The sequence below is a fragment of the Ambystoma mexicanum genome, chromosome 4q (assembly GCF_040938575.1).
Source record: "Ambystoma mexicanum isolate Mex_15411 chromosome 4q, UKY_AmexF1_1, whole genome shotgun sequence".
NCBI lineage: Eukaryota > Metazoa > Chordata > Amphibia > Caudata > Ambystomatidae > Ambystoma > Ambystoma mexicanum.
Window position 1 is genome coordinate 300,497,640 of NC_090928.1, and position 26,264 is coordinate 300,523,903.

General features: G+C 45.1%; 1 protein-coding gene across 1 annotated transcript in view; it reads right to left on the minus strand.

Moving 5' to 3' along the window:
- Nucleotides 1-26,264, minus strand: part of TRAPPC3L (trafficking protein particle complex subunit 3L) — a 392,150-nt gene that overhangs the window by 341,028 nt on the left and 24,858 nt on the right. The window contains exon 2 of the mRNA XM_069607870.1: nt 10,187-10,234. Coding sequence (XP_069463971.1) covers nt 10,187-10,234 — 48 coding nt within the window. The remainder of the gene's footprint in view (nt 1-10,186; nt 10,235-26,264) is intronic.

Below are 26,264 nucleotides of genomic sequence, written 5' to 3' on the forward strand. Positions count from 1 at the left end.
CACCAAATGTAAAAACATACATATATAATATAAATACATGGAGAATTCATGCAGGAACAAAGTAGTTGGGACCCCTTTTGCAAAAATGTACTTTGACTTTCAAACTAACCTTGCCAGGTTTTCAGAAAGCAGGTGAATGAGTAACTTCAACCTTCGCCATCAGGACAACTGTAGAAAATAGCCCTGAGTTTTTATGGTCTAATAGGTCTTGTAGATAGTATTTGTAATCTCTTGCTGCCTGAGAGCGTGACAGAAGGAGTTTTGTTATGTATTTTGGTCAGTAGTAAAATGTGGGGTAAGCCAGTGCCTAAAGCTATTAAGGAGTTTCCGATTAAGTCAGAGTTTTTGTAGATTGGAAAGTTTAAATGGAACGGTGACCTGGGGAATGAGATAGCATCACTAATAAAGAAATCATTCACCCAGCCTTCATCAAATTGCAGGGAATATTCATGCAAGCCATGTGCAAATCAAGAGTTAGGGTTTGAACCTTTCAGGACAGTTATTGCTAGTGATTGATTATGTTTCAATACCAACGGTTAACCAGGTGTTAAAGTCATGACCTACTACAGACAAATCATAAGAAGAGGTGTGTTTTAATATAATCTGAAGATAATTATAAAGATAAAACTGGCCAATGAAAATGTAGAAATTGGGAAAAGATGGGATTTCTTTAAAGAGGGTTTGTGCAATCATGTTTGGGGGGTGGATTGCAATAAAGTGTTTTGGAGTGTTTTAACTTTTGCAAAACTGTATAAAAGATGTGAACTGATGTGGTTTGTTGACACTTGGGTTAGTTTGGTCCCCAACACCATCTAACGGCTCCCTGGAAAATTGTACATAAACTTGCTGTATGTACAACCATGTTCTCACTTCTTAGGGGGTGGGCCTGTTTGGGTTAAGGTGATTAAAGGCCCATCTGCACAGAAGTTTGTTTTCATTCAGTCCAAACCTAATGTGTACTCATGCCTTATTTGCCTTGCACAAATTACAGTCGCCAAGGAATATTATATCCGCTGTCATTGTGAAACTAAATATTCTCAATATATAGATTTGCAGGGGGAAGCAAGAATAAAGAAAGCAGAAGAGCTAAAAACACAACTGATTAAGTAAGCAACAAGCTGTTTTCGAGCTGACAAGCATCTGAATGTGTCAACATAGCGAGTTATAAGGTTGCGCAGCTTAGTGTGAGGTCAGCACGGCCTTTTGCAGACGGGGGTTTTGTAGAAGACTGCCTGATGGAGATTGCAAGGCGCTGTGTAAGGAAAGAAAGATGCTTTTACAAATGTTCCCCTTTCAAGATGAGGATCCAGTGGCGTATTTTAGATATGATATGATATGATATGGCATTTATAATGCGCCTATACACAAGTGTTTCAAGGCGCGATGAGGCAAGGGAGGGGAACAGAGGGAAGACAGAGATAACGATCTTACTAGGCCAGGTGCCATTGAGATCACGCAAGTGAAGGGGAGGTGGGGAGGAGGAAAAGTGCGAGGGGGTCGGGGAGGGGAAGTGCAGTACATAGGATACACAGTAAATAAATAGAAACAATAAATAGCAACAATAAATAAGAAGTGCGGCCAGTTGGTGGCAGGTGCAAGGGTAAGTGCAGGCATCAGGTGTCAAGTGCTGGTAGGGGGCAGTAGGGATACAGAACCAGCCCCAGAGTGCAAGGGTTGCCAGGGGGGCAGTGCAGGTGTGCAACTGGCGGGGAGGGGACCTGGGCCCGAGAACATAGGGTAACCAGGTGATCAGTGCAAGTATTACAGCCAACTGAAAATGCAATGTAAGGACATACAATTCTTTTCAGCGGCCCTTGATGAGAGCACAGATGTGAGTGACACAGCCCAGCTCTTAAATTTCATTTGTTGGGTCAGTAGCGAATTCAAAGTATTTCAGGAACTGGTTTCCCTGGTATCTTTGCATGAAAGAAGTACTGGCATTTACATTTTTAATGCCTTTTAAAAAAATCATTGATGATGTAAATTTTCCATGCGATAATCTGGTAGGTGTGACCACTGATGGGGCGCCAGCCATGATTGGAGAGCGAAATGGTTTTATTGACTGTTTGAGAAGACACTTGTTTGAGAAGGCTGTCCATTTGAAAATGTATCATTGCATTATACATCAGGAGGCATTATGTGCAAACCATTTGCATTTCACAGAAGTCATGGACTTCATTGTGAAAACAGTTAATTTTATCTTTGCACGCTCTTTAAACCACAGATTGTTTCAGGCATTTTTAGACAAGGGAAAGGCAGATTATGGTGAAGCTCTGTATCACACTGATGTTCGCTGGCTTAGTCGTGGCAATGTTCCGAAGCGATTCTTTGCTTTACGACAGGAGATAAAAGCATTCCTTGATGATAAGGGTATGGACACTTATATCATGCAAGATGTTGACTGAGTAGCTCACTTTGCTTTTCTGACTGACCTGACAGGCCATTTGAATGACTTAAATGTAAAGTTGCAAGGAAGCCAAAATCTAATCTGTGATCTGTTGTAGGCTGTTTTGCTATTGAAATAAGGTTAAGACTTCTGACAGCCTAACTGGGAAAAGGGATGTTGGTACTCTTGCATGTGCATAGGCGTTCCCACACGAGAAGTATATAGAATGGCATTGGCATGTGAAGGTCCTGACTGAACTGCAAGTTGTTTTGGGGAATTGTTTCACACAATTTAAATCCCAGTGAGTTCATTTTAAACCTTTTTCAGATCCTTTCTCTGCTGATGTTAAACATGTCCCCCCTGATCTTCAGCTTAAAGTGATTGAAATTCAGTGCTGTAGTGCCCTCAAAAATAAATACAGAGATGCCTTATTAGCCTTTTCCTAACACATAGGGCCTCATAATAAGTGAGACGGTAAGGGGTTAACGGCGTCGGTAAAGGTGCCAGCGCCGTTAACCCATACCGCCTCATTACGAGGTCCCCTCGCGGGACCCGCTCTGCACGTCTGGTTTCACCATACGTGCAGAGCGGGTCCCGCGAGGGGAGGAGGGAGCAAACAACGGGCCGCTCGTAATCGGCCCGTTGTTTGCTCTCTCCCCCATTCCCATTCAGCCCTATGGGGCTGAATGGGAATGGGGAAGGTCCGGGCCCGGGTTCCCAAAGGGAGGAATTACCGGGCCCTCCGAACTCGAATGGCCCAGTAATTCCCCATTCTGGAAACCCGGACCCGATTTTGGCGGCAGCCATGCTGCCAATAGCGGCATGGCTACCGCCAAAATCGTAATGAGGCCCATAATCTCTTAACACTGCGCAAATGACCAACCTGTCCTGGGAAGCATCAAAGATGGTGTCCATGTTTGACATTACCTACATTTGCAAGCAAGTTTTCTCTCAGTTGCAATTACATAAATCCAGTCTAAGGACAAGACTCACCGACCACCATCTCCATGCTATTCTGAGAGTAGGCTCATCCTCAATGGAGCCCGAGATCCAGAAACTGACATCTGAGAAACCCTGCTATGTTTCTCACTCATAATGCATGTCTGATACAGTGGTTCATCTCCCACTTAAAGAAAGAAACAGTATTCCCCCAATCCTTTTGGTTCATTGCTCACTTACAGCCGTGCCAGAAGCTGTGCAAATGGCAGTGCAATGTGCCTTGCGACATAATTTGTGAAATGTTTGAGCGCAGCGTTTCTCCTAAATTATTTGCCTACCATTACCCTACTGTTACCAACATGTCCTTATCAAGGAAATACGTGATAAAAATGGAAAATGTGTAGTACAAAATGTAAGTCTGAAATACAAATAAAGACCGGACACCTCAAAAACGTATTCTGTTTCCATATGTTTGATAAAATTTGGGGGTTGAAAAAGCCTCCTACCATGTACCCGCCCCACCCAGCACCCCGCCTGTCGCTCCTCCACATTTTCGGCCCACTATAGGCAGCATGTAAGGTACATTCGACCCTCTGACAAAATTTGTTGTGCACCCCTATACTAAACCCTTGGGCATGAATATCAATAACACATACTACAACCTGTTTAGTACTAACGAGCCTGAACTGTTCATGGATATCAAAAGAGACATATGTTATTCAAGACAGGCAACCACGACTCCTTAAAATAATTGCATTTACTGCAGAAATGGACGAAGCTTTGAATACACAGTGCACACTTTATCCTTCCAAAACATATTAAGACCTTGCCGGCCTCATTAAGTATTTCCAAATGGATCAGCTGAGCATTATCATCAAATGAATTAATGCTGGTTACGTGAGCTATTGGTTTCTGTAGGACTGTGCTCATCTGGTGATAATTACAACACAGCACTGAAGACATATTTGCAGCTCTTCCTATGTACATTTACCCCCATTCACGTAAACATGACATTTTCACTGCTACATATACGGAAGGATAGTAGCCGAGGGGTGCTGGTCTGGGTGTCAATGATAAGTGATATGTTTGCAGGAGAAGCTTTTTAAATCATTTTACAGATTCAAAACAGAGATTTATTGCAGGTGAAAATATGCCAATATGGTATCTGCCGATCAGCGGAATTCAGACTGCGTTTTTTGGACTGCCGCTAAAAAACTGCTGAATACCGGAACAGGAAGCAGCCCGGAAGAAGTAATTTTTGGGCACCAGCCGGGGAGCAGGTAAGTGGAGGGATTATCGTGGTTCGGGGGCCGAACCAATGAAGTTGGAAAGGGTAAAGGTCAATAATAGAGATACCATTTCTGCCATGAACATGGGACACAAATATTGCACTGATGATCAAAACAGGTGCCGGAATCTAATGTTCAGTAAAGATAGTAAACTAAATGGAGTTTCTTTGAGGCATGAAGTTTCATTTGGGCTGTTACATGCCGACACAACCTAAGGAAATGCCATGCCGGACTCCCAACCGTTTGCCTAGAACATACGGTACAGTATTCAGAGAACTATAATGACTAGAAGGCAACACAGCCAGTCAACACCGCCAAACCCCTAAGTGAATGCCTTCCCCGTCCCCTGAAATCTCTAAAGCACAACACAGGACATCTTCATGCATCAACCACAAAAAGCCAAACACCTCTCACCACAACACAACTGTCAACAAGGCCAGTAGTTTGAAAGCACAACAGAAATTCACAAGAACCCCCTATGGTTTTAACTTACCCTCAATTTCTCTCCACCTTACACACCACACACAAATGCAAACCAGCTACTTGCACAAAGCTTTTTAAAAAAGTCTCTCTCCAAAGACTTCACACAATACAGAATGCACTCCTCTAACTCCAAATGTCACACTGAGACCCTGCCCAACAAATTCACACACTACAAGCACAAGGCCACATCTCCGGACACAAGGCCATCGGTGCCTCCTACACTTCACACCAAACAAGCCTTACACCCATGCATATCTAAACACCACAAAGCACTGCAATCCTGCCCTCCCCGCTCCCCCTGACTAACCAACCCCAAGGACTCGCTATCAGATCTGCCAGGCGACCTGGAGAACATGCCAACAGCAGCGGTGTGTGGTACACATCATAATAACAGAAAATACCCTTAATAAAACTTTATTTAATTTCTCTTTGTGTCCGTCTGGGGTTGACCTTGGTTGGTTTGCGGACAGATTCTTTGACACCAGAATGATTGTGGGGTGAAGACCCTCTCTGATGTTTGCAGAGTTGGTTTACTTTGGCCAATACACTAAGAGCAGATCACCAGTTGCTGTTCTAGGACTTGCCAGGTTTGGTGGGATTGATATGGTTTATGATTTGTGACACCTTTTACTAGTGCGAAGGATACAGAGGGTGGTACTAGGTACAGAGGGTGGCAATAGGATCCCATATATGATGGGAAAGACCTTGCTGTTCTTGTACCACAGGGATTAGTTTTGTCATTCCTGTTGTTCAATGTGTATTGAAGGCTGCATACAAATATCCTACACATAAATTAGCCAGAATGCAATCAGTATGCTAATGACACACACAGATCCATATGACTATTCCTGGACCTTGCTCCTTGGCGAGCTGATTCTTTACAGGGTAACAAACTGGGATCATGGTGTTGACAGAAAGAAACGCTGCTTGAAACTAGGAAACATATTCAAGACATAATTGCAATTAAAATCACAAAAGTTCCAGAGCTACCAGGTTTTTGGGCAGGGAGAGCTCATGATCCCAGTGTTGAGTGCATTCCCAGTGTTGAGTGCAATGCTGCCCTGACTGCACTTCCCCCCTCCCTCTCCCTGGCACTCCCCCCTCCTTTCCCCCTGCACTTTGTGTTGTCGCATTTGCATGATCTGAATGACACAAGGCCTTGTAAGATTGTTTTGTCCTCTTTCTGTCTTCCCTCCCTTGTCTTGTCACACCTAGAAATACTTGTGTACAGGCGCGTTATAAATGACTTATCACATCATATCATTCCATTATCTTTTTCTTTCAAAAGCTCACAACACAGAAGTGCTGTCGGGCCAGAATTTTAATATGTAATCTCAGATATGATAAGGGGCATATATTCTGATATTACACAGATCGAGGGCCATCCTACTGTGAAATTTTTTTTATCAGGCCTCTTTTTTCGACAACCTTGTCCTCGGTTGCTCCCGGTGTTGTGCTCACTGCTAACTCATTTCTCCCTGGTTGGTCATACAGGATCCCCCTGGGCTATGCTCCGCCCACAACCTTCTTCATTCCATTGCCCTGCCTACTACCTGCCCATTTTGCATTATTTCCAGACCCTCTGCCTTACTGCTGTGCCAGGCCCTGGGCGCTTCCTCTTGCAGCATGCTCACTCTGGGAACCTAGTTTCTGCTGGCTCGTGCCTGGGCCTGGTTTGTTTAGATACACACGGGACAATCCCTGTGTCCACCCATTTCTTTATTTTCTAATTCTTTGTGGTCCAGGTTTTTCCTCCACGCCTGAGGGTGTGCCTCCCTCACTCCCTGCTGCTTATTTCCACATGATCTCTTTCCCTCACATTGAACCGGTTGATGCGAGAAGGAATCCCAAGGAAGGGCATCCATAATAAGTTGACTCAGCATGTATTGCACCGACACTTTTTATGCCTGACCCTCAGATTTCTGGTTCCTGCATTTGGGATGGTAAATTAAGTTTGTAGTAATGACCTTTACCAAGGGATCCCACTTTAACTGCTATTGTACCCCAACTACTCATGTGATGAGACCACTGGCTTATTCAGTTCAAATGGACAACAATGGCATGTACATTTCTTCATGTATGTCACCTTAAATATTTGCATGCCCACATAACTCCCTCTACTGTATCACTATGCCCTCATATGTTAAGCAAAGATTCACCTTCTAGCTTTGCCTAAGATTCTGAATTCAGCACTTTTCAGGGAGGACTTTGAAATGTATCTATGAATGAGGGTGTCTAAAATATACCCTGACATCTGAGGGTGTCTGATATATACCTGATATCTAACTGAGGGTGTCTAATATATACCCTGACATCTAACTGATGGTGTCTGATATATACCCTGACATTTAACTGAGGAGGTCTGATATATACCCTGATATCTAACTGAGGGTGTGTGATATATACTCTGACATGTGAGGGTGTATGATATACACCCTGATATCTAATTAAGAGTGTCTGATATATTCTTGACATCTAACTGAGGGTGTCTGATATATACCCTAACATCTAACTGAGAGTGTTGGATATATAACCTGACATCTAACTGATGGTGTCTGATATATACTGTGATATCTAACTGAGGGTGTCTGATATATACCCTGACATCTAACTGAGGGTGTCTGATATATACCTTGATATATAACTGAGGGTGTCTGATATATACCCTGACATCTAACTGAGGGTATCTGATATATACCGTGATATCTAATTGAGAGTGTCTGATATATACCTGACATCTAACTGAGGGTGTCTTATATATACCCTGACATCTAACTGAGGGTGTCTGATATATACCTTGATATCTAACTGAGGGTGTCTGATATGATATATATCCTGACATCTAACTGAGGGTGTCTGTTATATACCCTGACATCTAACTGAGGGTATCTGACATATACCCTGACGTCTAACTGATGGTATCTGACATATACCCTGACATCTAAATGAGGGTGTCTGACATATACCCAAACATCTAACGGAGCAGCATCAAAGTCATGTCATTTATTGGGACTATTTTGCTTCCAACAAAAATAAAGCCTTTTTGTTCTGTTACCAGAAAACCCATTCCCCCTGAAGTGCGAATCCAACGCAACTACTCATGAATCGATGTCCTAAATAACTAGAGAGGTGTTCACATTTCATACCAGTGTGGCATTTTAAATAACCACAGGATGCAGTGTAATCTTCTTGAGGAGGGTTGCTGCAAGATTTCGGCATAAACTGCCTGAACTCCACTAAAACACATTCCAGTAAGATGGGGTGCTGTGTTGTGAGCAAACATAATCATTTGTCCTGGTCATTCTCGGGGTGATCGAAAGGCAATATTTCCCTATTATGTGCTGGGTAGAGATTTCACACTGTGGCTTTTTGGACAAGTGGGAAAGTGTTATTCCCCAAACGCAATCCATGCGGTCCCATTGCCTTCTAAAACCAAAATAGCTGAACACGTGTTACATTCCAACACCATTAAACTAGTGCACGATATGTTGGCAAAAGTAGTAACAATCTAATTTGCAACGGTATAGTTTAAACGCAACTATTAAACCTGGAAGAAAAAGGAAAGCACAAGCCTGCGTTTAAGAAAAAACAATTGCTGACGAAGAAAGACAGGTTCTAGATAAAAAAACAACACCACTTCCATGTTTTAATGTAGCATTTCATGCCGATTTGCTCCTTCTTCTAAGCAATGAAAATGTTACTCTGCACAGTGGCAGTCAACACCACACTTCCCAGGAGTTCATGAAAGATACTGAACTCTTCTGACAACAGACTGAGGACTACTGTCCAGGGGAAAACAACATAACGATGAGCAGCATCACACACACACCACTGCCCTTCCACCGCAATATCAATTCTTTGTCATGGCCTACATTCACCACTCAAGCATGACATTTAAACCTGTCATCGCGGAATGCACGCAGCGCATCTTGTAAACCCTAACCCTAGCATCTCGCCAGCAGATGGGATTCTGAGCAAATTTCTCTGAATGTATAGAGAGCTTCCAACTAGCAACGTCCACATCCCTTAGTGGTTCCTCTTCTGAAGGCATGACACCAGACTCAATAACAAGACTCTGATCACAATGGACCACTCTGCATCTAATGTGAATAACTAACTGACAAGGTGCTACTTTGAAGGTAACACCAGTGACTGATAGTGACAAACAAACACTACATCTCACCACACAAGCATACAAGCACCAGCTAAGGAACCCTGAGATGACCAACTACACATACAAATACATGCAAAGTATTGTTGTAATTCTTAATCAAAGCCATTTATAAAACATTGAGGTCTGTTCTACCTGGAGACGCTACATTTGCAAGGACCAGAGGTCAAAAAGAGGTCCTGGATCCGGAAATAACATTCTGTATGCAGTGGGGGATGCAGAAAACCAGTCGCGCATGATTTTCTGCACCCTTCCACACACACACATGGAGTCATTTCCACGTGATCTACACCACTGCAAACATGGCATTGAACTTTGACCTTTAATTTGGATTGCGTGCGCCTGCTTTTTTGCAGGTGCAAACAAATAGTCACAATCCAGGCTAATTCCTGATTTCATGGGTTTCGTTTAGGCCATCCCTAACTGCATTCAGCGTTCATGCAGGACATGTGTCCAGGGTTAACGCACTGGGTCGGGAGCGCCTCCTACTGCCCGGGTTAGGAATAGGCGGGTACAGAGAAAATCTGCGCCAAAATGTTTGCCTTCGGAATGTCTCTTGCGGATTGAGTCTGCCTATGTATTCGCATAGTCGTTTTGGCAAAAAAACAATGCTAATATGGCAATTAACAAGGCTATCTTTTGGCAAAAATGGCGTACCTTCCCAAATAACAGACAGACGCTGAAATTATGGTAGTTTGGGCTGAAGGGATCAATAGGTCATAGTTAAAAGCAATTGGGCCATACAGGCATATTCAGCAAGCTCATTACAGTTCTTCCCACTGTGTGAAATGTGTGCAGCAAATATCCCAAAAGTGGCACCTCCATTGTAGGAAACATTGGTCATACATTTCCCATGTTAAGCAGAATTTAAGGTTAAGTGAAGAGCTTTGCCATATAAATTAAGTAAATAGTACCTACCATGTGGTGAGCAGAGGCAGAGGACGAAACTGTGGGCAAGTGCCAATCCTGCAACAACAATAAAATATGTTATTTAAAAAGAACCACACATTTCTATTAACCATCTTCAACACGTGAAATCAAGAAGTAGGCCGACTGCTGGCCTCCATTCTGGTAAAAGTAGTGAATTGTGAAAGCAGAAGAAACCAACAACTATGTATTGTGGCTAATTTGTACATGGGTGTGAGGCTGTTTTGCAATTGTTTGGGTATTTCGTTAATTCACTCTGACCACTGCCAACAAGCATTGGTAATGCCAACAGTTTGGCCTTTTGTGTAGGCACGGGAAAGGCACTTGCCAGGCACTTCCATAGGGGTATCTACAGACCATTGATCGTAGCAGGTTCAAAAGTGTGTGAGTACCTGGACATTTAATGTGGCGTTAAGCCCCTGTTCCAAGGACTGGAACGGGGGTTAATGTCCCGGCAGCCCAAGTTCGTTCGGGCTGATAACGAGGACTCTGGACCGTTAACCCCCGTTCCAGCCCTTGGAACGGGGGGCTTAACGCTGTTAGTACCCTGGGTTACTGCTTTGGTAAGCTGGGGTGCTACAAAAAAAAGGATTTCCATTCATGGAACGGCACGCCTCTCGCGTTCCGTTCAATGAATGAAAATCCTTTACCAGGATGGCCGCCATGGAATGGGGAGGCGGGGCTCCATACTCTTTCCATGGGGGCCTGCCTTAAGAAAGGGGAAGGAGCGGATGCGCGGCATCACTCGCTGCCGCCAAAATAAGGTATGTGGGGGGGGACAACAACAAAAACGGGGACGGAGGGTGGGGGGAAGATGGCAGCGGGGGGAGCCGCCATCAGACGGAATGGAACGCAAGCTTATACCGACGGCTCAAGCCTGTGTTCCTAGATATATGATTGGCTGGCTCCCCCACCCGGGTGATAATAGCAGTTAACACACAAGAGGACCTGCATGGGATAACCAGACCATGCACAAGATCCCAAATACTGAACACACACAAGGCACCGGTCCATCATGCTTACTTCTATCGTTCAAATATTGTTTACAAATAACCTGGATGAGCCTCCAACTGTTGCTAGCTGGCCCTTAAGAGTAGACTGTCCCTCGATGGAGGTGAAGGGATGCCTATCTAGGGTGAGGGGACAGAGAAGAGACTGGCCCTCCTTCTACTAAGGCAGAAATGTCCAATAGCTTGAGCAGTTACAGAAAAGTGTGCTTAGATTAAAATCCGGAATAAAGGACGTCCAGAACGTGAGTATGAGCGGGAGAAAATATACCTTGATGCTCCCACTACTATGCTCAGAAACAATGTGAAAAGGGATTAAAATATGTATTTCAAATATGCCTGTCCTGTTGTTAACTGAACATCCCACTGTTATGAATGGTCATTGAAATGAAATGTTTAATTCCTTTTCACATTGTTTCTGAGCATAGTGGGAGCATTAAGGAGTATTTTCTCCTGCTCATACTCACAGGGCGGATGTTCTTTCTTTGCGGATTGTTATGTAAGCACACTTTTCTGTAAATACTGATACTATTGGACAATAAAATCAAGTCGGTTGACATCGCAGGCAAACAATGACAGCTCAGACAACACACGAACTGCATGACACCAAATGCAGTGTACTGCCTACAATGTCCGTGTGGCTTGTGCTACGTGGGACAATCTACGAGACCAGTTCACATAAGAATCATTGAACATCATTCTCGCATCTGGTGTCGTAATAGCACGGCTCCCACGGTGGCCCACTACTTGGAACATTGTCAATATGCAGATGACATATTAAGGTGGGTGTTAGGCACCGTTAGAAATGTGCCTATCGCGGCCACACTCCTATCCCTTAAAGAAGCCAGATGAATGTTTAGGCTCAATACCTTACAGCAAGGACTCAACGATATAATGCCAAGCTTGTGACTTCCATCACAAGAATTATTATTTTGAGCCAATCTTTGTGCTGCCTTTGGCGAGCGCTTTTTTTGCCGGCATTATATAATTGACAGTCTGGCAATACTTGTTTGCCGGCATTATATAATTGACAGTCTGGCAATACTTGACTCTCTGACACACACTTGCTGTGTTTCTGTTGCCCCTGTCCCTTTCCAACATGGCACTTAAGTTTTTCTTTTTACCTGTGACTTGGATAGCGGGCGACTAGTCCGTCTACTATCTCTAGCTACATGCCTATTTATCTTTGTGGTGAACTTCCCTATACCGGCTCTGCGTCAGTGTAGCTCTACAGCACACAGCGTACGGCTTGTCTTACGAAGTAACCTTCAGATGTAGACGTGTATCATGTTTGGGTGAGTAATGGCCTTTATATTCACATGTATGCACCTTCATGGACCGCAACATGTCTATGGACATGATTCGAGAGATCTATATTTCAATCTTTAGTCACCTCGTTTCTCACTGGCGGACATCCCATTCCGCTGAGTGGGCTCCGAGCCTAACCCACGGGCTGCAGCTTCATGTTAACGCATGTGTATTTAACAGAGTTGTTCACGACCGGGTCATGTATATTGAATTTGTATCGTTCTTCACATGTAAGTGCAGCTCACCTCACTGACGAGGCCCAACCAGGGCCCAACCAGGGCGAAAACACGTGTCTGGGGTTGTTGTTGGTACTCTTGTTCAGAAGAGAATTGCCAGGCATTTCGGTGCTGGACTGCCCTTGGGCAGGACAAAGACTGATATGTAGTGGAAATTTCTGTTCTATGAAAGGATGGTGAGCTAAAGACTCTGGTTGAGACTCTAACCCGGGATATAGGCGGTAGTAGAGAAACTCCCAGAACCCCCCCTTCTTAGTGCAGTTCTTAACACATTGTTTCAGCCCGAACTTCGGCGGTTGGATATCATAATTATTATCGCAAGCTTGAAATCTTCTCCCCCATCGTGGGGAGGCATTCTGGCTCGCAGCTTTCCCTTAAAGTATAGGCACCCCTGTGGGGAGAGCCTTAGGTTTTTAGTAGGGGATTTACACATTCCCACTTCATCGCTTATGTTGTTTAATGGATCCTTTGCTGTTGTTGGCCATCACTTGCATTGGTCCATTCGTTCACGGAAGTGCAGTTATTAAGGTGCCCAGTGGATTTAGCCGTGCTGCTTCCTTTGCGACATAGCCCTTGGCAGATCCAAGGTGGGCACACCATTGTTCACCTCTTGTATTGCTTTCCTCACATGTCGGTGGTGCATGCGGTGTGCAGTAGGTTTTCAGAAGGGAAGGGTAGCCTTCTTCCGTGGTGAATGTGTTTCACCCTTTTCTCTCTCTTTTTTTAGCATTGGTTGTACATATTTGCACTGGTTATTGTATTTCATTGGCAGTAACCTTTGATTGAGTCTTAAGGTTAAATCAACATTCTGTTTTATATCCGTAGGGTCCAAAATGGGTTGGTCCCGATAAAGGCGGTCTAGATTATTACACACCGCCGAAAGGCATATGTGAACTTCTTCTTGGAGTCGACCTTGGATGTATTTGAATGTACTCATATGCATTTTGTCACAAAGACCTTGTATATATTTGAATTCATTTACATGTATTTTGTCATACCTCAAAGTCAGATTTTGGATGTATTTGAATATATGTAAATGTATTTTGCAACACTTGAAGGGAATCATGGGTGTAGATTAGATTTATACTAGGATAGCTACTGGTTCTTATCTTTCGTCACCACCTGCGTCAGGTGACGTATGTATTTTTTACTCACATTTATCATTTCTTTATTTTCACATTATTTATTCACTTTTGTCAGAGAAATAATACATTGATATGCTTTTTTCAAAATGTTTTCTAGTTTGTTTCACTCATTGAATGATCATTAAACCATCATGCTTTCGTCCGTATTCGTGTACTATACATCAAAGACTGAAGACAGGATTTATATCCATAAGAAATCATAGTATGATAATTTTATAATATGTTCCTGTCGGGAACCTTCTTTTGTGTTATGTATTGTCTCCAGTTCCCACTGGATATGGAGTAATTCCCTTTGTAGCCCATTTGCTAGAGCCTGGGGCACCAGGCCCTCTGTGGCACCAATCCGAGAACAGTTTATAGCCACACTGTTAACATGGATTTCTAAAATCAGCCATTGGTGGGAAGATTTTGGGGGGGCACCCTATTTATGGTAAACAGGGAAGACACTGAGAGGTTAGCCAAAAACCCAAAAACCCACTCAAGGTAGTCTCAGGAAAAGCATAGTCTCAGGGAAAGTGTGAGAATGGTCTAGGGCTACAATGCATCCACACAGAGCAACACCAATAATTCAAGTTCCACAGTTAGTATGCCAACATCCAGTCATTTATTAGGCCTCTAGTTACACACTAAGCATATCAAAATAACATGTAATTATTGCCACACAAAACCGTATAAACATTCACCATTAGGAGAATTGCATATCAAACAATTACCAATGCAATACAGGTGAGTATTCAGATACAAGGATAAATAGGCAAACAATAGGTAGAATAAGCACATGTACAGCTTCCCTCTATCTTATGAAGTATGGTATTGGGCCTTGTGCCCAAAAGTAACAAGTTCCAATATATAGCTTCTTTATGTAGGGTTATTCTGAAATGATGTAGTGGGTTGTGGTGGTGTACCACATTCATGTAAGTACTCCACTGTATCCTATTTACCAGGAAAGACCTAGGGAAGGATCCGTAACCCAGGATCGATGACCAGTGGCTAGGTCAAAGGGAGTTAGACTCAAGGAATGTACTCCCAAGGCACCCTATGAGAGAAAGGGGGTGAAAGCAACAGGCCTGTATACTTAAGCCCACCGAATTGGTATGTTACGGATTCCACTTGTATAGGTTCTAGACTATTTTCTAGGTTCTTTGTTCTGTTCTTGTTCCCATCACAAGCGTCGTCCAGACGTCTAGACAGAAGAATATTTTGTTTCTTGGGATCGAGTTTTATCGGTCGTGGTGCACATAAACCGGTACTGGACAGCTTCCAATTGAAGACCCAAATGAAGACAATGGACAAGTTCTGTGGAAGAGACGGCCGCAGGGCACATCAGGGACAAGAAGAAGACAAGATCCAATGAAGGTCACCACTGTCAGGTGGTGACAGGAGATCAAACAGCAATGAAAACAGAAGCAGCTCCAACTTCCCTTCCAGTGAGTTGGGTGACATTGCAAGGACAGACGATTTGTGGCACAAGCAGAAGATATGCAAAGTTCCAAGGCTGCCTAGGAGAGAGCTGGTCATTCCACCGGTTGGTCCAGGGACACTTCCAAAGGCTCAGCAGGCACAGATCGTTCAGCAGGGGTTGAGACTGGTTGTTCCCACTTGTCCAGGAGGCGAAGCATTAACAATGGTCTTCTGAGATCAGGCAAATCATTGGTTAGCTACAGGGGTCGTCCTTGATTCATTAGGCTGTTCCTCTTCATAGAAATGTTGGTTCCAACGATGATCTGATGAAAGGATGCAGGAACCCTCCTTTTATTTAAGATTCAGGCTGGGTGCAAGCCCACCCATGGTAAGGATCAGCAACATTCAAACAAGATACGGTTGTCCAATCATGAACAACCATTGGCCATCACACCCGTCCAGCAACAGACTTTCGGGAATCAGAGGATGTGGACTGCGACCAGCCAGTGCCAAAGCCACCCCCCCCCCACTGGCTCACACACACAAATAAGGTGTGCCCCTGAAAGCAGCACTTTCTCCGGGGAAGGGGTTTCTATTTAAGAGAAGGCAGGAAGAAGGCCAAGGAACAATATGGCCAAAGAAACAAGCGAGAAGCTTGTGGCAAGCCATTTTATAGTGCTAGGCACCTTTAGTAGCCATTTGTGGTAAATGAAAAAGTGCACAAGAAAAATGTCCCAAAAACAGTCCAAATCACACAACTGCCACCTGCTTACTCTTAGTCGCATTGTCAAAGTAACCAAAAAGCCATTATATAAAAAGTAATAAGGATATCGAGTATCATAACTGCACTTCACTGTAAGGTGAATCCTCTGTGAAAAGGACAGTGAGCTAAAGACTTGGTAGAGTCTCTCCCAGGGGTTATCCACCCAAGAACAGGTCATTGGGCTGTGTTCGTGCTGGTAGAGAGATTCCCAGACCCCCCTTTGTTTGCATACATTAACTTTGGGTTTCACCCTAAGTTAACAGGGCAATCCAGACGTGGACCCCTTGCTCACTGTTCTTAGAGAGGCAACAGTTTCACCTCACTGATGATGCCCAACAAGGCTGAAACACGTGTATGGGGTTACTGATGGTACTCTTGTTCAGAGGAGAATTGCCTAGCATTCCGGCGCTGGACTGCCCCTGGGCAGGACAAAGGCTGATATGCGGGGAAATTTCTTCTCTGTGAAAAGGACAGTGAGCTAAAGACTTAGTAGAGTCTCTCCCAGGGGCTATTCACCCAAGAACAGGTCATTGGGCTGTGTTTGTGCTGGTAGAGAGATTCCCAGACCCCCCTTTGTTTGCATACATTAAATTTGGGTTTCACCCTAAGTTAACAGGGCAATCCAGACGTGGACCCCTTGCTCACTGTTCTTAGAGAGGCAACAGTTTCACCTCACTGATGATGCCCAACAAGGCTGAAACACGTGTATGGGGTTACTGATGGTACTCTTGTTCAGAGGAGAATTGCCTAGCATTTCGGCGCTGGACTGCCCCTGGGCAGGACAAAGGCTGAGATGCGGGGAAATTTCTTCTCTGTGAAAAGGACAGTGAGCTAAAGACTTGGTAGAGTGTCTCCCAGGGGTTATTCACCCAAGAACAGGTCATTGGGCTGTGTTCGTGCTCATAGAGAGATTCCCAGACCCCCTTTGTTTGCAACTCGGTACCTACAGTCTTAGCGACCAGTCAGTTCCCCCATAGAAATTATCAAAACAGGCTAGGGAAGTAAAGCAGAAGGCTTTACTGGCCTCCAAAAAGTTAAGACGGTAGTTCAAAACAAGCATAAAAAATGAGTGTCCCATGGCAATCTACGGAAGCAAAGGTGTAAAAAGAAAATGGGGGTCATTACGAGATTGCTATTAGCACCATGGTTACCCCCTTACCGCATTCTGGGTCCGGGTTCCCGAAATAGGGACTTACCGGGTCATTCCAACCTTGGAGGACCCGGTAAGTCCCCATTCTGGTAACCATTCCCCATTCCCATTGAGCCCCCATAGGGCTCAATGGGAATGGGGATGGAGATAATAACGGTACCGCAATTTGCGGTACCGTTATTAGCTCTGAAGTCCCTTAACGGGTCCCTTCCATAACGCCTGGTAAAACCAGGCGTTAAGGACGGGACCCGCTAAGGGACCTCGGAATAGGGTGGTAAGGGATTACCGGCACCAGTGTCCTTACCGGTGCCAGTAATCCCTTACCACCTACCTCGTAATGACCCCCAATGTCTCCTAAAAGAGATCGGCAGCCACCATTGGCTACAGTGCCCCTCAGGGTTCCTGGAGCGGAGGAGTGAATGGAGCTGAGGTGATCCAGAGAGAATCTGGGAAGGAGGAGCTTCGAAAAGAATGTGCATAGCTCCAAAGCCCACAGAGGATTTGATTTGACTTTTTTGGAAATCTTTTCCATTTCCCTTTCCCATGATTGTGTATTTTGTTTGTCATTCGGTCCGGAGAAGAGACCCTGGCAAGGATATCAGCACCCCCCCAAGGGATCCGAGCAAAGAAAGTAGGAGGAAACTAGGACCCCTGCTGGCCTGTATGTCTTCCTGTATTTCTGCCATCCCCCTGAAAGGCACCAAGGTTGAGGCTGGGTATGCTGGTAAGCACTCTTGCATTCCAGTGGCATGAGGTACAAGCTACTTCAGTAGAAATAGTTCAGAAGATGAGAGCCCGATTACATAATCTTGGTCCAGGGTGCATCCTATTGTTTGCTCCAACGTTTCACTTGAGGAAACATCAATGCTGTCTGTTCCTTTAATATGAACACTCCACCTTGATCACACTCTATTCACCTCTGGCTCACAATGTGAATCCTCTCAACTGACACGACCAACACTTTCCTGTCTCGCGCTCACTGTATACACTTCCTGCCTAGACAGCATTGTAATTGCTGTTTTATGTGCATTAGAAGCCTGGAAGGGGGGCTGGCCAATCAGGAAGCCCGGAATACGGGCTTCCCCGGTATAAGCCCATGTTCTGAGCAGCTTGAGTGTTGCTGACCAGCACCCTCTTCCCTTCCTCGCTCCTCATTTACTCTCCCGCTCTCCCTCACCTCTTAGCACCCATGTAGTTTCGTATGCTGGTGCTAAAAGTGTTTAATTTAAACATAAAAAGAAACGTAACTTGTTGTGCGCCTCCGCACTGCACCATAATATTCTAAGTCCGTGTCCTTGGTCATCAACATAGAAAACAGACTGTGGAAACTACAGCGCTGCACAGCACCACCAGATATGTTTTTTTTATTAAACACCCTTACCAACATTGTAGAAAACTACAAGGGTACTAATGTCAAAATGACCCTCTGTAATGTGCCGACCCTGTCGGTAACAGCACGGCTGCCACGTTAAGGGGCCCTTGCTGCGCTCAAGGCTGTTACCGACAGGATCGGCCCGCCGCCTCGCGTCATATATTGCCTCAATACTGCTTCCAGGTTAGCAAACTCTGTCTCCATCCTGTTGAACCACATCCCTTCCTTCTGGGCTCCTTTTTTCTTCAGGTCTACCTATCCCCTACTGCTGGCTCCCTTCTACTGCATCATCCTTTTCACCACACTTCCCCTCCACCAGGCATGCTTGTTGCCTCACTTTCTATTGGCCAGTTGCTACCACGGATGGACACCGCACGACATCCGCCATTCTCTCTTCTCGCCTTTGTGGTAAAAGCAATCTGCCCATTTCTACCCTTTTATCCCCATTCTTGGCCACCGCACTCTCTTCTGCCCAGGTCCCCCCGTGCAAATTCGGGCTCCGTGCAGCTGTTGCCTGCAATCAGAGACCCTCGATAGCTGCCCCCATGGGCGCCTGTTCACCTTGGCATGTATTCTGCCCCCTCATTTTTTACCTTTGATCTTTGGGACACAACACGACATGCATTTCACCACGGGCTATATTTGCATTGGGGCCTAGGTGCTACTCCACTGGTCTCGTTCCTTCCCTTTAGCTTTAGATATGGGTCTTTTGACCGTTCTGGCCTCCAGAGTCTCTGACCTCGAATCACATTGTTTGCAGGAATCTCTCTCACACTTGCCTGCGCGCACTTTTGATTCACTTTTGATTTTCCTTTTCTGGTTTGCCTTTCTTGTGCGGCGTCATCTAATATTATTTCACACTCTTCTCTTCCTGTGTGCTGGCATGGGTGGTGATGTTCATGTAGGACACGCTGAACTGAATTGCGTGTATGTTAAGAAACTTGTTTCTGTTTTGGACAATGCAGGTGTTCAACATGCAGGTAGTGCGTGAAGAAGGTGAAAAAATACAGGGAGGAAACTTGGTGGTTTGCATGCATGGGATTTATAAAGAATAAACCTAGCTTGGATGCAACGGAGCACTGTATATAGGGGATGCGCCAAGAGGTTACGCGCAGTGCGCACAGGGTTGGTTGTCAGCCACTGTGAGGAGAACCTCCTCTTCTCTTGGTTCATTGCAGGTTGCCATCCCTGCAATGAGCTTTGTCTGGAGTCTGAACTGTTTGTCTCTGCCCTTTCTAAGTAGTCCCCAAGTAAGCAGGAAGAGAGTTCCATTTGTAGTTCAGCCGGTTGATCAGGGCGCATCTCACCACATCGGCTTAGCCTTTGCGTCACACGTTTCAGCCCTCAGAGTGTGGTGGATATAAGGACACACTATGGTGATATTGATGGCATAGCGTGGGTTGGCGATGGGGGCTGGGAGATGAAAGTGGTAAACATGGAGCTCAGGGTTGGGTTGAAGTGCAGCTGAAGTGCAGTGAGCAGAGCACAGTGCAATAGAGATGACTGCCACAAGGCACAGCGAGTGTCGCGTGTGAAGGCTGCAGGGCCCTGGTAGATGGATGTGCTGGCCGCAGGGCTCAGCGCTGGGTTAGGGAATGTTAAAAGGCACAGAAGGAGGCACTAGTGTTTACTGGAGGCTGTGCTGTTCTCTGCTCTTTCTGCCATGCGGGGATGCCCAGAGGAGACCTCTGCATGGCCCTCGTTGAGCATGCGGTGGGGGGCACAGGAGATGGATCCACAGGAGAGAACCATGGAGAGATTGGCTAGGGAAGGAAGCATGGGGAGGATCGCCAGTTTAGGTGGAACAGGGCCTTCTAGTTCAGGCTGGCATTCCTTAATGCAGCATGAGACGGCTGGCCTCGCCTTCAGATAAGACTCAGTATTGGGAAACCTCCCTTAATGCCATGTTCTTTATAGTCAGCAGAACAGTTTAGCTTGCTCATATGCCTCTTTTATGGTCATACCTGATCTTGCCTCTAGGTCATGCTTTACAGTGTGATTGCTTCTAAGTTATACCCTCTGTGATTTTGGTCCTGGATGGGCAGAACGGTTCCCTTGCTCCAGGGTTTTTTGCACTGTTGTGTTTTTGCTACTGGATTTTGCCCATTGTGGTACGGCCCCTGGATTCTGCCCCGTTGTCTTTTGCTCCCTGGAGGGTTGGCATTGTATTTGCCACTATGGTTTTGCTCCTAGGCATCACCCAACTACATGTCTGCTCCTGTTTGATTTGATTTTTGAAGTCCTATCTCAAGCTTATTTGATCAATTATAAAATATTGTATGGATAATAATTCAGCTAAGACAGCATTGGGGTTCATGAAACTCATGGAAGCGTGTATAACCATTCAAATGCAGGATCCATGCAAGCCTTTACAAACAATTATGTCAACTAGACCAGTGGACTTCGTTTTGGCCGTTAGCTCCAGCAACATAGTAATGTACTTACTACCTGTTGGGTAAAGAAAAATTGGGTTCTTCCTACTTTTTTGTTTTCAGGGGATCAATGTTGAGAAAAAGGGAGAGAAAATTAGGTCCAAAAAGGAACATCAAGATTGATTACCCCTCTCTTTATCCCAAAGTTGTAGGACAGGACAGTGCACGTTACCTGCTCTTCTTTCGTACAGTGGAAGACAAAATCTCCACAAAAACTAAACTCTCAAAATGTTCATAATTTTATTAATACGTCAGAAAATCATCTAAAAATGATTAAGTGGACACAACAATGAATAGAAAAACATTTAATAGAAAAGCACAATAAAACATAAGACCGTTAATACAAAAAATAGGGTTAGTAAGTGACTTAAAGCCAAAGAGCCAAGCAATATGTCTGTTTGTTCACAGGATCATATTGGACACTCGTAGAGGCAACATGAAAAAACCAATTATTATTGACCGTCTTTCGAATGTGTCGATTATCTATCTTGCACCTGATATAAGTCACACATAACTTTTTAGGAGACCCAACATAGGGTTTTCCAACATGGGTACATAAAGCATGATCTTAGTGCCTAATAAATAGTTGACATATGTTTCGGCGTTCAAAGTCCATACTGCACTATCCCTAGTGCCGTTGGCATGATGTTTATTGAGGCCTTCTTCAGGGTGTGAAATTGCTTGTTTTCTGAAATTCAATTACAACCCTTAGGGTCCTGTAGTAATTTACACACTGAGCAACAACCTCTCTGTTCTGGGACCAAAACTTGTTATAGCCAACCTTTTAATTAGTGTCTGGTCTTCTCAGGGGCCTTGGACCTGCAGTTTTTCACAACGCGTTTGGTGCTGTATTTACTTTTATCTTTCTTTTCCTTGGGTCAGTCAAAGAAAGCCATTCTTATTTTGTTTCCTTTTATTACCTCCCATCAAGGATTTCCCAATGGCATGGATCCACACACTGTACAGTTGGACATCTTCTAGGCTGAGTTAACTTAGAGTTCAGTATAGAAGCCATGGACGATAGAAGTGGGCGTCTAAACTGCACACCACCAAATGAAGTCTCCCTTGGGGGTTAACTGCCAGTCTGTCATGTTTATTGCGGACCAAGTCCATAAAACATACAGGCAATTCACATACATAAGGAACATAATCAAAACACAAAAGAAATGTGAAAAATAGATACAATCATGAAACCATAAAAGGAATGAATAACAACATACATAAGTGTTAAGCATTTTTGCTCTAATGTTAAGAGCTGCCGGTGAATAATTCTGCAACTAGAGGCATGGCCTAAAGTAATTAGCTGACAGTAGCTAGTAATATGAAGGACGATATTGATTAAAAACAGGTCATTTTAAAAGTGGAACAAAAAAATGTTTGCAAACACTCTAATATAATGCACAAATAAAAGAACAAGCATTGGAAACGCCAAGGATCGTGTCTTTTGTGTAGGCAAAGGATAGGCACTGTCATATGCAACAGTTGAAAAATGATGTGAGTACCTGGACATTCAATGTGGCGCCTGGCAAATGCCTGTGTATGGCTTTTAAAATAGCCAAAATGGCTGGCTTTGCCAAGGCTTACTTTTAGTATGAATGATATATGATAGGATATGGCATTTGTAACACGCCTATACATAAGTGTTGCAAGGCGCGACGAGTCAAGGGAGGGGGAACTGAGGGAAGACAGAGACAGCGATCCTACTAGGCCAAGTGACATTGAGATCGCGCAAGTGCAGGGGAGGGGGGAAGGGGAAAAGTGCAGGGGGAAAGGGAGAGGGCAGTGCAAGGCATAGGATAACAGTAAAATAACAAAGACAATAAATAATAGATAAAAGTGTGGCGAGCTGGTAGCAAGTACAGGGGTAAGTGCAGACATCAGGAGCCTGCACTTTTAATTCAGTTCAAAGCAAGGTACAGAGGTGATGGCTTACACATCTAGAGGCTGGAGAGACACTTGGTTAAGGCACTTTTATTACACCAGGAGTTGGTTTACAGCGGCAATGAAGAAATTAGCTGTCGGAAGACTGCTAAGGAATAGCAATGGTAGCCCATAGAAAAACATAATTTGATGTTACTGTACAATAACGCTAGCTCAAAGTGATGGGGGGCGTTTTGAGTGGAGAGGGGCATGTAGTGAGAGGAAATGTCCATGGGGATTGGCATTACTAAGGGCAGTCACTCGGTGGGTAATGCCCCTCCTCAAACCCCATCACCCTCCCATCTGTACTCCTACGTCAGGAGTTTTGGCTTCATGCGCGGCGCTAAGCCTCCACTGATAGCCAAGACTAAAAATGGGCGCGATTATTTAAAACTTTGCAGAAGTGATGATAGCCTTGTGGAGACTGTGGGAACCTTCAAGTTGGATGCAGGCATTCGTTTCTCGGGGCCACTTGCATATCACCCCACTTTTGGGACCAGGATAAGGGAGATATGTTTTTCCCCATTGATCTGAACTGAAGAAACGCACATTTTCTGCAGGATAAAGATCAAAAATAGCCACATTTTGTGATAATAAATTAGGAAAATAATGTTACATTTGCGAGCGGTGGCCAGTATGCTTCAAAGTCGCTCGAGACAAGGGGTCAGGTCGAAAATCTCGATTTGCAAAACATGGAGTGGAATGGCAGATTGTTTGTAAAATCTGACCCCTCTGTTATTCTCTGCATAGTGCAAAGTTCAGATTGTGGCCCACATAGAGCTCTAGGATTGGCCAGAGGATTGAGTGACTTCCGGAACTGCAAGAGGAGTGGGCACAATAGTTACCAAAGAGGGCTATCTATCAGAATAGCTGGGGGCGGGGGATACTGGGTCCCAACCCCAATCCCTGCTTGGCTTGGTGATTCTCTGAGCTCATTGGCTGGTTCCTCCAGAAGATCTAATATTAGCAGAATGTTCTGTGAGTAAGTGATTGTGTGAGAGACTGAGTGTCTGAGTGAATGTGTGAGATTTACTGCATAAGGACTAGATGAGTGTGTGAGAGTGAATGAGTTATTGTGTGAGAGTGAGTGATTTATTGTGTGAGAGACTGAGTGGGTGTCTGAGTGGGATGCTGAGCGCGTGAGTGAGTTGCTGCATAAAGGACTTGAGTGGTGGAGAGTGAGTGATTGTGTGAGAACTGAGTGTCTAGATCAGTGTGTGAGAGTGAGTGAGTTACTGTGTGAGTGAGTTATAGCTATACACAGTACTGTTATTTCCCTATTCGCAGAAGAGAGGGCCACAGTGCCTGACACGTGACTGATTCTGTCCCGGACCCACAGGCCTTTCAGAGTCACCACCGTGTTGCTTTCCCGCCAAACGTGCCTATGGGCCAGCCCATCTCATTGTTGATGCACATTAGGTGTCTGCGGTCGGCAGAAGTGGTCGAACAGTGGGTGCTTCGGGACTGAACTGGGGAGCATCATTTGAGCTGCGGGTTGTCCACGATGGCCTTGCCGGAGTTGCATGCAGCATCTTTCCAGAGCAAACCACCATCCAGAAGGAAGCACTTTGGACTTTGCATTCAGCAACAGCATGGCGCTATATAGGATACAGCAAAGGAATACAAGCATGCATGCAGATGCTACTGCATGAAAGTAGTGTGGTGATTTCACACAGCCATGCGTCATCTCAGTAGAGTACAGACTCAATGTGCTGCAGGATACACTTGAGGTGCATTGCTAGAGCTGTGCAGTGTTCCTGTAGGTGTTACCGGCAGTTCTTGCAGAATGAGATGGAGGTATGTCACAAGAGCTGTACATCGGCTCTGATATATATGAGGACATTTCACGAGCCTGCAAGGTGGGTATGAGTCGCTTTGCCAGGGCTGTGCACTGCACCAGCATCATTTTTATTTATATTTATTTATTGAACATTTGTATGGTGCCTATACAGCAAAAAGGGTTTCCAGGCGCCACAAATCAAAAGAGGGCCGGGGACGTGGGGAGTGACAGAAGAGAAAACATCAATGACGGTCCTACTGGGCCTTGTGACATTCGGATCGTACAAGTGCAGTGACAAGAAGTGCAGGGGGGGCAGGTCAGCGCGGAAGGGATGGATATGGTTACATTAAGCGCTGTTGCTATTTTTCAAGATGCAGGGGTTTTGGTGATTTCTCGACGCTGTCTGCTGGCTCCATCGTGTAGTGACGTGGTTTGGGTCAGGTTGTGGTCAATAGTTAAAGATGTGTGCTGTCTGAATAGAGTATGGATATGGTGTGCCATGTTGTGGTCTCCGGCGAACACCGTGGAGCGAGGGAGCGCGGGTAGGCCGTGTTGCGCATGGCGCGGGGCAAAGAGCACACAGACACCAGGGATGTCTTCATTAACCTCCCCCGCTCCTGACTGACCTCACGCCGGGCGTGGGGCTATCTTTATTGGCGTAAGGCACAGCACATATTAACACGCCACTTAACATCAATGAACAAGACAGTTCAAAACGAGCCAACATGGCCATATGATATAACATTACCGCAAAACACAACAGTTTAAACAGTCAATCAACGGCTACGTGGCAGTGTCATAATCATCTAGGTAAACCGGACGGCACGCGGGTTCACGCACTGCATACCTTCTTTCACTTACCGGCTCTAACTCATCCTCTACCTCAGTGCCAGGTTCTGCCCTTCGAGAGTCATTTTTGTCCCTTCTTGTCAGCCATCCCGGGGTTGTCATCATCACCGTCGCTGTCCTGTGTCATCACTCCCGGGCTCAGGGCGTTGGACATTCTCCTGCCGTGGTCTCTTTCCCAGCTCAGGGTTCCAGACAGCTTATGAAAGAAACTAGAGTTTCGGGTGTCTTGTCCTTGTCCATCAGATGCGTTCACTTGTGACCCTTATACGTTCACAACTTGGAGTGGGATTGGTACATGGGTGAGAGACATCATCCCTGGAGGGTTTCTGGTGCGGATCAGGACCATGTCGTCCACCATGATGTGAATGTCACAGAGACCTCTGTGGGCATTTTCTCGCTCAATCAGGCTTTCCGTGTTGGCACGCACAGCCTCATTGTCTATGGTCCCTGCTGCCTGCCCTTCCAGTTCTGGTAGCAGGTTCTACGGGCACCTCAGAAATAGGGCCTCGGCAAGAGCTACCCTTGTTGAGCAGTGTAGGGTTGTACGATATTCGAGTAATAATTGGAAAAGGGCCCTCTTTTCACATAATCCTCGGCTGTGAGCAATTCGTAAAGTCTTGTTCAGTGTGCGCATCAGTCCCCCTGCCTCCCCATTCGCCCGCGGCCATACACGCGTGATTTTCCGGTGTTGTATCTCCTGTTCTGC